The 14,014-nt window shown below is 39.9% G+C and overlaps 1 protein-coding gene across 2 annotated transcripts in view; it reads right to left on the bottom strand.

The window, feature by feature from the left end:
• Window positions 1-14,014, bottom strand: part of RASGRF2 (Ras protein specific guanine nucleotide releasing factor 2) — a 495,935-nt gene that overhangs the window by 67,792 nt on the left and 414,129 nt on the right. For both annotated transcript variants that reach the window (XM_082267574.1, XM_082267575.1), the window contains exon 18: window positions 7,356-7,462. In XM_082267574.1, coding sequence (XP_082123700.1) covers window positions 7,356-7,462 — 107 coding nt within the window. The remainder of the gene's footprint in view (window positions 1-7,355; window positions 7,463-14,014) is intronic.

The following is a 14,014-nucleotide window of genomic DNA, read 5'->3' as shown; positions in this document are numbered from 1 at the left end:
TTATGCACATTAATACAAATTTTTACCTGGGGTGCCCAAACTTTAGATCCCCACTGTATATATTCTTTGCATTTGAATAGAAAATGATGCTCTCTATTTATCCTGGTGACCACTGTCAATGGGACCAAAAGTGAGGGAAGATTCACAAGTTTGTCACTACGTCAGGAATAGAGGAGACATTTTGCAGTGGGGACAATCTTTTTGGTGACAACTGCCTAATTATTTTACCTTATTTTTGGGGAGATTTCACTTTGAGACACAAATGACACAAAATCTTCATAATAGACCACATAGAGCAAAATAAACTTAAGAGGAGTTTTAATGTACTCTATATTACCAAAAGTATTGGGACACCTGCCTTTACATGCACATGAACTTTAATGGCATCCCAGTCTTGGTCAGGGTGCAATATTGAGTTGGCCCACCCATTGCAGCTTTAACAGCTTCAACTCTTCTGAAAAGGCTTTTCACAAGGTTTAGGAATGTGGCTATGGGAATGTTTGACCATTCTTCTAGAAGTTCATTTGTCAGGTCAGGCACTGATGTTGGACAAGAAGGCCTGGCTCTGCTCTAATTCATCCTAAAGATGTTCTGTCTGGTTGAGGTCTGGACTATGTGCAGGCCAGTCATGTTCCTCCACCCCAAACTTGCTCATCCACGTCTTTATGGACCTTGCTTGTGCACTGGTGAGCAGTCATGTTGGAGGAGGAAGGGGCCATCCCCAAACTGTTCCCACAAAGTTGTGAGCATGAAATTGTCCGAAATGTCTTTGTATGCTGACACCTTAAGAGTTCCCTTCCCTGGAACTAAGGGGCCAAGCCCAACCCTTGAAAAACAACCGCACACCATAATCCCCCCTCCACCAAATGATTTGTAAGGATGGCCAATTATTTTTGACAATATAGTGTGGATGTGCAAGTTTGGGGTGGAGGAACTTGACTGGCCTGCACAGAGTCCTGACCTCAACCCAATATAACACCTTTGGGATGAATTAGAGCGCAGACTACAAGCCAGGACTTCTCTCCAACATCAGTACCTGCCCTCACAAATGTGCTTCTGGAAGAATGGTAAAACATTCCCATAGACACACTCCTAAACCTTGTGGAAAGTCATAGCTGCAAAAGGTGGGACAACTTAATATTGAACCCTACGGACTAAGGCTGGGATGCCATTAAAGTTACTGTGCGTGTAAAGGCAGGTGTCCCAATATTTTTGGTAATATAGTGTATATATTTTCTCCTTTAGATATACTTTAAGGTTTAGGTCAGGGGTCTTCAAACTACGGCCCTCCAGTTGTTAAGGAACTACAATTCCCATCATGCCTAGTCATGTCCGTGAATGTCAGAGTTTTACAATTCCTCATGGGATGTGTAGTTCCGCAACAAAGAGGGCCGTAGTTTGAGGATCCCTGGTTTAGGTTATAGTTGCTTGATTACTTTGTAACTCTATCTATACACATGGCAGAAGACATATATAGTCATTACATACAGTATGCAAGCTCTCATATTTAGTAGTACTGCACTGTGTTGTGCCTTGGTGATCCTTTCACCTAACTGCAGGTTCCCCAGATAAGGTCTGTTTGATGAAAAAAAAACAAAAAAAACTCTGCAGTCTTTAATGGAGAAATTATTCACAAAACTCCAGATAGACAAAGGTAGTGTGAGCTTTGTCTGGGCCCTTAATTTCATATGGAAACTCAGAAGCAGAGGTTTGTAGTCCATGGCTAGAAAATACAAATTTTAAAGCAAAATAATAAAATGATTTCATAAAAAGTCTATTGTTAAACAGCCAGTTTTGGGTGAGATTAACATTCAGTGTTTTATCTATGATACCATTCTATTTATTTTACTATTAATGTGTCGTTATATCTTCTTCTAAAAGCACTAGAAGCATAATAAGTCAGATATGTCTATACACCTTATAGTCCACTACAGCTGTAAAGCAGAGATCAGATAAAGACGGAAGCATCCGAGGATGGACACCACAATATATTAGCATCTCCTGAATAAACATTTTTTTTAAAAGGCTCAGTCGACCCAAACGTTACATTTTAGTTATATTTGTAGCCTTGGTAGGCTGTTTTAACCACTAGCTTCCTGCAGCAAAAGCTCCCCACCATAGACCTTGGCTCCTTTGCTACTCATACTCTGGGCTTTGGAATGTTTTCACCCATTTTTATTGTGTTCTGTCCTTCTGCTTTATTCATAATAATATAGGATAAAACAGAGAATGAGTCACTTTTATTAACTTCGAAGGTTTATAGGTTTAAAAACTCAAGTGCTGTAAATGTTCACTGATTTAAAGCATATTCAATCTAAAAAAAAAAATGTATACTTTGTAGCTTCCTATCCTAATACTAACTAACTCTAATGTATCAGGATAATGGAACCAGGGCAAGACTACAGAAGCCTTCCCCTCTACTCTTCTCCATAACATGGAGAAGAGGAGATAATTGTTAACAATAAACTGATAAAAATACAGCACAGGCATACAGCACACAAAGTTAACAGCTAGGATTTTTGGCACTTATCAAACTGATATAACAAAATGCTTTTATTTTCAATGTTTTTATTTAAGTTTTTAAGACGTGAACAATAAAGGAATATACCAAAATTCCATAAACATATATCATAGTACAGTGGGTATTAAGGGAAGAGTATACAGGTGTCTTCTAACTTGCACCCCTGATACTGCTTGTCCCTTGACAAGTCACATCAAAATACACTATAAAATACCCATCATAAAACAAAAAAACAGATATATTTTAAATATCCCTGTCGCCCCTCCAAAAACAGTATGAGGGGGGAGGGGGGAGACCATACCAACTTGGCCATGAGGCCAAAATCCTCATTCACATTCCTAATAAAAACACTGGAGGCAAGAAGTCTAGTTAATTAAATGGAACAACTGCTGGGATGCTATATTCCCCCCTTCAATACTTTATTCACCACTAGACTTCTCCTATTGTCTATCTCCTTGGTAGTTCAGAGACAATAAAGGAAAAGAGATAACCAGAAGAAAGAAGAAAGAGGAAAAAGGAGGAAAAAAGAGGAAGTTAGGAAAGAAAGTACACTCCGTAACTTTATACCTGTCTGAAGACCATGGCTTTACATCCATGGTTAATGGATACCATAGTTAATCCATGGTTAATCCATGGTTAATCCATGGTTACCAGATTTTGTCAAATATGGCTCGTTTGTCAAGTAAGGCCAAGTGGCGTTCATTGCCCATGATCCACGACAGCTTAGTTTTCACTAAGTCGAACCGGATTGTGGTAACACAATGCTTTTAATTGTATATTTAACAGACCATGAAAGAGAAGTTCCTTTTAGAGTTTGCATACACTTTAATCTCCAGCATTTCCCATATCGTGCATCTCAGTTTTAGGTGGAATGACACTTTAAAATAAATAACAGGATATTGTTTTCCAAGGAGAACCTGATCATTAAAAAAAAACCTGGTATCAGAAATACAAGCAATACTGCTTTTGGGCTCTTTTTTAAAATGCCAGCTGCCTGACTAAGATTCTGAAATATTGGCTTCTGTACAAAAGATTCTGTCCTCAAATGAGTATTTAGAATAGGAAAGTTAGAGAAAAGTCAAAAGTGTTATCTTGTTTCGAGACAGATATTCCAAGTTTTGAAGGCAGATGGTTATTATTTTCAGAAAGAAATGTCAGCATTAACATCTCATGAGGGGTTTCTTTAAAACAGGGGCATCCAACCTGTGGCCCACGACGACTATGATTGCAACCCAACACAAAATCGTAAATATTTAAAAATGTTGATTTTTTTTTTTTGTTTGTGTTTATACTTAGCGAACACATGCGGCCAAAGAAAAAGTTGACGGTGCCTCTTTACTGGATTATAAACAAACAAGGAAGCCTCTTCTAAAGATGATGCATGAGAAAGCCTGCAAACAGTTTGCTGAAGACAAGCAGGCTAAGAACATGGATTACTGGAACCATGTCCTGTGGTCTGATGAGACCAAGATAACATTTTTTGGTTCAGATGGTGTCAAGTGTGTGTGGCAGCAACCAGGTGAGGAGTACAAAGACAAGTGTGTCTTGCCTACAGCCAAGCATGGTGATGGGAGTGCCATGGTCTGGGGCTGCATGAGTGCTGCCGGCACTAGGGAGCTATAGTTCATTGCGAGAATGATGACTGACAACATGTACTGTGACATACTGAAGCAGAGCACGATCCCCTCCCTTCAGAGACTGGGCCGCAGGGCAGTATTCCAACATGATAACGACCCCAAACACACCTCCAAGGTGACCCTATTGACATCCTCAAACGGAAGGTGGAGGAGCGCAAGGTCTCTAACACCCACCAGCTCCGTGATGTCGTCGTGGAGGAGTGGAAGAGGACTCCAGTGGCAACCTGTGAAGCTCTGGTGAACTCCATGCCCAAGAGGGTTAAGGCTGTGCTGGAAAATAGTGGTGGCCACACAAAATATTTACACTTTGGGCACAATTTGGACATTTTGACTTAGGGGTGTGCTCACTTTTGTTGCCAGCAGTTTAGACAATAATGGCTGTGAGTTGAGTTATTTTGAGGGGACAGCAAATTTACACTGTTATACAAGCTGTACATTCACTACTTTACATTGTAGCAAAGTGACATTTTTTCAGTGTTGTCACATGAAAAGATATAATAAAATATTTACAAAAATGTGAGGGGTGTACTCACTTTTGTGAGATACTGTATATTTGTGAGCAACTATTTTCAATGATGAAGCACATGAAGGGCGAAATTAGAACAAAAATATCTGTGAGCACTTTAAAACTTTATTTAGAATTTCTACTACATTCATTGAACCATTTGGGCATTTTTCTGTACAGTGTCCCAGTCAAACCTAGTTGAGCCAGAGGAGTATCCCACTCATTCCCTTCTCCCATCCCCAATATACAATAAACAAAACAAACCAAAGATGAAAGAATGGTCATTGTCTCAGTTCTCACACCTGGGTTCACAACTTAAATGTGTTGGGAGTGTTACCGGTACTAATGGCAGACCCACCTCAGGCCCAAAGCCTGGAAACATTGCTACATTTGCATGCTGTGGTTCCTCCCCTGACACCTACATCACTACAGCACTTGATAGCGATATAGATGTTGTCAAGAGAAACCACAGCATGAAGTGGGGGGGGCACACTCTGACACACACGAAGAAGTAGTGTGTTACGCGAAGACGTAACACACCAACTGGCAGAATGTTAGGTATTCAAAATATAGCTCCCCAGTAACCACAGCTACAGAGGTCAGTGTTGGCATGTTTAATCGCTTCTTTACTGCTTGTTAAGAATATATAAACACTTGAATGTCCATAGTCTGGCCACAAGTTCATTTCAAGTCATTCATTGATCCTTACATACTTCCTTTATGTTTATTGACTGAAAGCACTAGCAATCTGCTTCCAGAGAGGACGTATTATTACTTTAACTTTATTCTCAGTTCAACCTAGTTTTCCTACTCCTCTTATATTGATTTTACTGTATATTGTATCTGGCTACTGTTGCTTATGTCACTATTTCCTATAGTTTGTAGCCAGAGATGTATAGTAACGAAGTAGAACTACTTAAGTACTGTACTTAAGTACCGTAATGCGGTATCTGTACTTTCCTAGAGTAGAATTTTTTTCTCCTACTTCTACTTTTACTTCACTACATTTTTTCGATGATTTCGATACTTCTACTCAAGTATTTTTTTTTTTGTGCTGCATAGTTACTCGTTACTTTTAAAAAAATTACCACTGCCAGAACAGTAGATGGCAGGTTGCATAAAGCTCAAAAAAATGTGTATAATGTCATTTGTAAATCAGCGCATACGAAAATAAAGGCTGTGTATAATAAAAGCTGCTATACCAAATCTTTCCAATAAAAAGAAAATATGAAACAAACAAATAAATGGTGCTACAGCGATTAAAGTGCATCAAGAAACTACTAACAAACACAGGTTAATCATTTGAATAAATCATTTGAAATAATAAAAAACAATATGATGTTCAAACTTTTGACTTCTTTCTTTAATAACTACATAACACAGTACTTGTACTTCTACTTTCAGTACTTGAGTAGAATTTTTTTTTCAAAACTACTGGTACTTTTTACTTTTAGTACTTAAGTAGCAAATTTTTTGAAAAAACTACTTGCAATACTTAAGTAAAAAAAATGTTGAATACTTTAGTACTTCTACTTAAGTAACTTTTTCTGCGAGCACTTCCACTTCTACTCAAGTCACTTTTTGATCGAGCACTTGTACTTTTACTCAAGTAGAAATTTCGAGTACTTTATACAAGTCTGTTTGTAGCTCATTTCCAATCTCATCAGAATGACTGCTGTAAACGCCATTAACTGAAATCTCCTCTTGCAGCAACAGCAAACTTCATCTTACCATTACAGGATGTAGTCTTTAACTTGCCCAATGATCTGTGTAAATCATAACTCCTCCTATATCATCATTTTGTATTCAACTGCAGTTATTTTCTTCTTTAGAAGTATATGGTTGGCATGAGTTTTTCTTTTATTTAAACATTGCTATATTTTTTTATTAAGGTATGACTCTAGGCAAAGAACTAAATATACGTTTCTACCTCTAGCCCACTTACTGGACAATAAATCTGAATCATCACCTTGTCTAAATAGCAGTGAGATGAACCAGCAAGCAGTGAAGCTGAGCGAGGAAGCAGTAGAGTAACTAGTGTGGCAGAGATGTGTAAATCAGGAGCCCGGTAAATTGCAATTACAAAAATTCAATCCACATGGTAAATTAACCATGCGGGAGGAAAATTAACATTTAACGCATATTAATGTATTAAGTTGTTTGCCTGGAGGTCCACCTTAGAGTGTATGCCTAGGCAAAATATAAAAAAAAAGTACATATCAAGTTTTCTTTAAAAATCCTGCAAGTACAGATAAATACTTTTTGGCCTGCCAGAAAGCCAATGAGCTAACTGCCTGTAGTGAACTCACAATGATGCCTGATGATGCATTATAATTAAAAGCAGTATTCTCAGCCCTCCTGAGCTCTTCTTTGCTGGACTACAGAACACCTCTCCTTTAAGTAGATGTGGAGAGGGGTTGTGTTGTAGTCCACAGACCAGAACTGTGCAGGGTTGAATATACTACTTGGGGTTTGAGGGCAGTTAACTCAAACAAAATGTTAGGAGCAAACTGAATTTCTGGCAGATCGCCAGCTTTTTTCTGTATTTGCAGCATTTTTTTAAGGGACAAAAATTGAGGAGTTATTGTAGATATTGTAGAAATGAACAGCAAATGCCTTTTTAATCTTGCCCAGCCATACAATTTAAATAACAGCAGAAAACAGTAGCGCATCCCTGAAACCTGATCAATACCTGTGAATGCTTGGATACCCAGTGGCGCAGAACATTCAGAACACGGTTTGTAGCTGCTCGGCGTATTATAAACTCTTTGTCGCACATTCTCTCCATGTTGTTGAAACCTTCAGGAATTATAAAAAAATGGAAAATGTCAATGAAAATGCAGAAGACATGACAAGTAAACAATTGTTTTTATTAATTTCAAGGCTGTCAAGTTTAACAAAATCTTTATCAATAAAACAGGATTTTTGTACTCATCGTAAAAATCCTTTTGTTGGAATCCACTAAGGGACACAGGAAGTCTTAAACCTTCTGTTAATACTGCTCCTTACAGGAAGACTGACACTATCAAAACCCCAAAAAAACCCCAAAAAACTGCAGGCCAGCCAAGGATAACCTTTCCTACTGCCAGCATATTTCAATTTTTTAACAAAGCGCTACCAAGAACAGGTCCCTAAACACAAATGGGTGACACCTGTGTCCCTCAATGGACTCCAAGAAATGGAATTTACACAGACTACAAAAATTCTATTTTCGTTCTCCATTGAGTGACACAGGAAGTCTTAAGTTTAAGGGAGCGTTGGGTGAGAGATAGACTCTCACAGCCTAAACTACATCCTATCAATGGAAGGAAAGAACAACGACCTGGTTGAGATGAAAGGCCAAAACTACTTTAGGTAGCAAGCTCAGACACTGGTCTCACACAGGTGATGGCTACTAGAAATACCACCTTTTGGGTGAAAGTGGAAAGTCTCTCATGGGTTCAAAATCAGTTTCTAAATTGCAGAGAGAACTAAATGGAGACTCCACAGGTAAATCAACGTAATTCTTTATCAATTTTTTTTCTGAAATAAAACATATGAGGTTGCATATATAAAATGCTCAACATATCAAACTCTAAAATTGATTGCGCCCATGAAAATGTAACAAACTTCAGGACCCAAAATAGTGCTAACCAAGAATAAAGGTCCTAGAATTATTAATCCCACTCTAGCACTGCAATATATTCCTCGGCATTAACTCCATCTTCATTAAGAATCAGCAGAAAGTAGGAACTTTTGAAGGATAAGTTCACCTTTTGTAACATGTTACACCCATATTTAGGGTGTAACATGTTACAAATGCACCAGCCACCACATCCCCCTGATCCCCCGATTTTCTCCCCTCGGTCACTGCCACAATAAATAATATAAAAACGCTGCAGTGCGGGGCTCTGGGTGAGTCATTTATTAACAGTATTCTGTGAATGAATGGACTACAACTACCGACTGCCTTTGCGGCTGTCAGCTTGCAGTTCTTAAGGAACTACCAAAGCGCTGTTGACACTGTGATAGTTCATGGATTCTTCCTGTTAGTTTCAATCTGCCTGCCCCTATGATGTACGGGCAGACAGCTTACACTGACAGTCTACAGGAGACCTGCATAAATGGATGTTACCAGCAGAGTTGCGCTATGAGATCATTTTTCCCTTTATGTTTATTATACACGAGTGTCTGAGTTTTGACAAAGGTAATGCAGATGCTGAAGATGGGCTATCAGTGTTAACTGCAGGGGTCACAAGTCTGAGGGGCAATCCATGGCTGAGAAATGGCTCTTTGGAAACACACTAGCCCTAATGAGCTCTATAATCTGAGATCATTGTGGTTCGGTAAGAGGCTACGTTACCTCAGGGGCACCTTATGCACAATTGTACATTTATATATTGAGAGCCCTTTTTAGCACAGTTTCATGGACTTCACAAGGACTGTTTTTGTTCATTATGCATAATTGATGTAATATTGAGTTTTTTTTAGTATGCTCATATATGATTTTTGACAGTATTTTTTGCGCATATTTTGAATTTTAATTTATAAATTAATTTTAATATATTTATTTTTATGCATTATTTTTGCTTTTAATTAGTTATTATTGAAGCATATTTACTACAGGCTAGTCTAATTCATTGCCTATATGGTAGGTGTCATTTTTTTTTAAACAGAGGATTCATTGGCACATGTGTTGATTGCAAACAATGAATAATATTTAAGAAGACAACGCACTCATTTTTTTTTTTTTTTTTTATAGGAGACCTGCATGGCATCAATGATCTGCTAATCACTGGTGTAATGCTTTCTAGGCTCCTAAAACAAAAAAATAATAAATGTACATTTATTACCTGTACCTGCAAAAAAATGTGCATTCATTATTTTTTGTTAAAAGATGATCTTTTCCTTTAAAATGATCAAGTGATTCAAACAAATGAGGTAGCTTCTGGTTGTCAGAGACAGGGCAAGTGCTGTGGGAATGCCAGGAACACTCCACAAATAACTTGCCAGGATAATGGTGTCTGAGTAGTGCCTCACATTGAATCCTGCACCCAAGGGTCACTTCCAGCCCTGCTCTGCAACAACTGTCCAGGGGGTCCAGTGGCTACATGCCAAAAGGTAAACTAGGGATAGGTTGAGTCGTCAGCGGAAGAAAAAAATCATGAAAAAATGCTAGCAATAAATAAGTTGGTCTTTAAACAGTACAGCTGAGAAAAAAAAGATGTCCATCCTTTTAGGACACTAGCAAAAAACTAGCACACGTTTCTAGTTTGTCAGTGTCCAGTCCTTCTGTGGGTAGCAATATAACCTGAAGGTTTAAGTGTCCCTCAATGAACGAGAAACAATCATTAAGGCAAATTCTACTGTGTTCATTTTCATCAAAGACTGTACATACAGTAAACCCCCGCTCCATCGCGGTTCAGTTTTTGCGGTCCCGGTATACTGCGTTTTTTTTTGTAATGTTATTTTACTACATAAATCATTAAAAATAAAATATTTTTGTGTTTTTGCTCTTGCTATGTCTCTCAGTATCTTTTATGTGTTTAAATGAGTTTCTATTGTTTTAAAGTGTGTTTAAAGACCTTAAAATGCTTTTACACGTACAGTGACAGTAAAAAAAAACATGCCTACAATGCATTTTAAGGGTTTTTCTATTTCACAGATTTTCACTTTTCGCGGCTGGGTCCTGAACGTAACCCCCGCAATGGAGGGGGGTTTACTGTACATTCTTTCTCCCTGTCTTTTTATTTCTTTGATAATGTTGCCAGATAGCAGACAACTCTGGTAAAAAAAAATGTAAAATTTCATTACAGAACAGGATGCCTTTGTACTGACAGTAAGAAGTGAGCACAAGAGACAACTGAACTATGATGTGCTCTATCATATGTGTTTATTGTGGCTTTCCAATAAATTTCCCCAATGGCCACACACTATTATTGCAAGTGTATCCGAACAAGACACTGATAATGGGATAGCCGATAACAATTACATCTAAAGTAACTTAATTTGTAGAAAAAGATTAATGTTAAAAACAGTCTTAACTACTTATAAAAAAAAAAGCAATGTAAGGTAAAGGAGATGAGACGTCTTAAAGTGGACGCGGTATCAGATATATTTTTTATTGATAATTGCATGCATGCTAAATATGTAATTATACCATTTAAAGCAGGGATCCTCAAACTACGGCCCTCCAGCTGTTGCGGAACTACACATCCCATGAGGCATTGTTAAACTCATGACATGGGCATGATGGGAATTGTAGTTCCTGAACAGCTGGAGGGCCATAGTTTGAAGACCCTTGATTTAAAGGTATTTATTACTACTCAGAGATTACATACTTAACCTGACAAAGCCTTCATCTGCTTTCTCTCCAGAAGCACAAAGCCATTTTTGTTCAGAAATCATCTAGGTTCAATATTTACTTCTTGTACTGAGATGCTGACTCAGTGATGATGCTTTGTCTTTCTAATGGAGCATTTAGTTGAGAGGTAAACTGACACAACATGAATTACATCCAAACAGTAAAAGGAAATTTCCATCTGAGAGACTGCAGCTGGACAGAGAAGGAAGAACAATGTCCTGGTAGAGGTGAAAGGTCAGGAAGGAAGGAAGCCCTAGAAAGACCAGAGTTCTTTAGAGGACAAAGCTGCCAGCTCAGATACGTTCAATGATACCAATAAACATAGTAGCTCCCGATACTTGGCCCACATGACTTAGCCACAGAGAGTCTTCAGAGACATGGTCACACCAGAGGCTGACCCTAAACCTGGAAAGAACTTGTGGCTAACTAGCACAATCCAGTGCCTGAAGGTCACATTCCAGACAGGCCCTGAAACTTTCTGTCCAGTAGGTCCCAGCTACAGCCTCCAAAGCTATTGCTGAAGATACTCTAAACTGAATAGCTGCATGAGGAGTGAAGAAAACAGGACGCTTCTTGGTGGGGATACCAATTAAAGAGACCATACATGTGGATCTTACCAGTGAAGGATACTGGAGAATTGGAGGAGAAAGGATCCCATTTGAATGGGACACATGAATCTTATGACTTTTCATTATATGGAGGTCATATTTTTAAGGTGAGAGCACATCTGGTGTTGGTTATTCACAGAGAGATAGAAAAGTGGAGTGGATACACTATAAGATCCCGTATTTATGTGTGTGGGTTATTTAGGAAGACACATGAGACTGTATTTGATGGACAATTCTATATTTATATTTGTGTATTTATGATTTGTGATTTTTGATTTTAGTTGCTCTATGATAGCATTACACCTAGCTTTACAATATTTATGCACAGTTGGGAATGCCATAAAGTGTGGGCTGCTGCACATATTGTTTCATTTATTTTTTCACAGGATAGCAGTGCAAGTAGACACTCTTTTTGTTCATTCTGACCTGCAGCACTAGCCCTGTGCTCCCCGCTGTCACTTGTAAACTCAGAAGAAGACGCTTCCTGCACTGTGTTTACATATCACAGTGACAAGTGACAGTGCTTCCTCAATTCAGGAGAAGCAGCTGCCAGGAGGCTAGGCAGAGAGTGCTCTGCATTAGTGCTGTACTTAAGGGGGATTGGACGGGGGTAGCTCTGTGTACTGGGGGGGGGCAAGCTTTGTGTAGTGAGGAGCTAGGAGGTGGGGGTAGCTTTGTGTATTGGTGGGGTGTTAGAGGGAGCTGTGTACTGGGGAGTATGGGGGGGACCTGTTCTGGGTGGACTAGGGGGAGAACTGTACTGGTAGAGGGAGGAGCTCTGTGTATTGTGGAGGGACTAGGAGGTGAGGATAACTCTGCTCTAGGGTGGGTGGGAGGAGGGGGAGCTCTGTACTAGGGGGAGGATAAAGGATGGTGGTGTACCTAGGGGGTGCGGCCCACACTGGGTACCACATCTCTAAGAGTGCTGATTAAGTCTAATATTACACACAGTTGTCAGTTTGGCTGGCAAGTTACACCAGCTTAGACACCTTACAGTGCACCAGTGATGAATTACTCAGCTCCTTCCATGAAAAGGTTTCTTGAGCAATGGTGCAGCTAATGTTGCTTGGCAGCTTAGCAACAGTAGCTGCAGCATCACTTAAGAATGCTTTTCTTTGGGCTGGATGAAAAAAACTGATTCAGCACTGGTGTGCTGTGAGGTCACATTTCTCCTGCATAAGTCCCACCCACATGACATCACACTTTCATGCACCATTTTTGTTAGAAAGTGCGGCAGCCCAACTGCAGCACAAATTTAAAGGTAAAGCCTGCTTGAAACTCCCTAGCCGTATATAAGGAGAGGGGGTAGGTAGTTTTTTGGAGAGGCCCTGGACTAGGAAATGGGGGTAGCTGCAGAAGAGACCATGGACTAGGAGAGGGGGCTATTCAGAGAAGTTTGTAGACTAGGAGATGGGTTGTGCTAAAGAAGGCCCTGGACTAGGGGAGGGGAGTGTGCAGAGCAGGCCATAGATTAGGAGGGGGGGTGGTGTGTGTGGAGCAGAGCTCCTGCCTCCTGGACTAGAAGATGGGGTGCCTGGAGGCTCCAGACTATGACAGTGGGTGTCTGGAGGCCCTGGACTAAGAGAGGGGGAGCATGAAAGCTGTGGAGTAGGAAAGAGGGTGCCTGGAAGTCCAGACTAGGTGAAGGGGAGCCAGAAGGCCCCTGGACTAGAAGAAGACATACCGGGAGGCCCTGCTTTATTCAGGGACCTAAAGCCTGGACTGAGGGAGAGCCTGCCTGGGCCCTGGAGGGTGAGCCTGAAGTTGTTACGTTCACAACATTTATTATTTGTTGCTAGTAAAGCCAAACAGGAGCAGAGCAATAGGTTTTGTGAAAGAAATAATAAATACCTGGCATCTCCTCTTTCAAGCTATCTGACCCACATAACAATTAGGCCTTGTTCAGACAGGGCATATGCATCTGTGCTCCACGTGTTTACCTGCATGGGGATGCACAGGTGTTCCATGCATCCCTGTATGGGCAGTCCCATTAAAGTCAATGGGGATGCAGTGGCTACCTGGACACAGCCACTGCTCCCAATGTCGCATCCATGCTGGTGCATGGCTCCGAATGCACCCAGGGTTTAACAGTGCCCACGATTTCACCATGCCAACATATAATATGATGGACACCAGGTGCTAGGTATGCTACTGATTGAGGGTGAACTTTGTAGTGAGGTGAGGGTGGGGGGGCAGAGTTGAGTGAAGAGCACTGCACTGGGGACAATTCTTGCAGGGACAATTCTTTCCTTTCAGTGACACCACCAACTTGTAAATTTTTCTTTTCCAATAATTTTTTATTCGTTTTTAAAACAGTCGTACAAAATACAAAACATGTCATATGTGCTTTTGCACAGTACATTTTCAGACAAATGTGATACAGCAGTACATGTTTGCCTA

Source organism: Pelophylax lessonae (genome assembly GCF_965119305.1).
Source record: "Pelophylax lessonae genome assembly, chromosome: 1".
NCBI lineage: Eukaryota > Metazoa > Chordata > Amphibia > Anura > Ranidae > Pelophylax > Pelophylax lessonae.
This window is presented reverse-complemented; position numbering and strand designations above follow the sequence as displayed.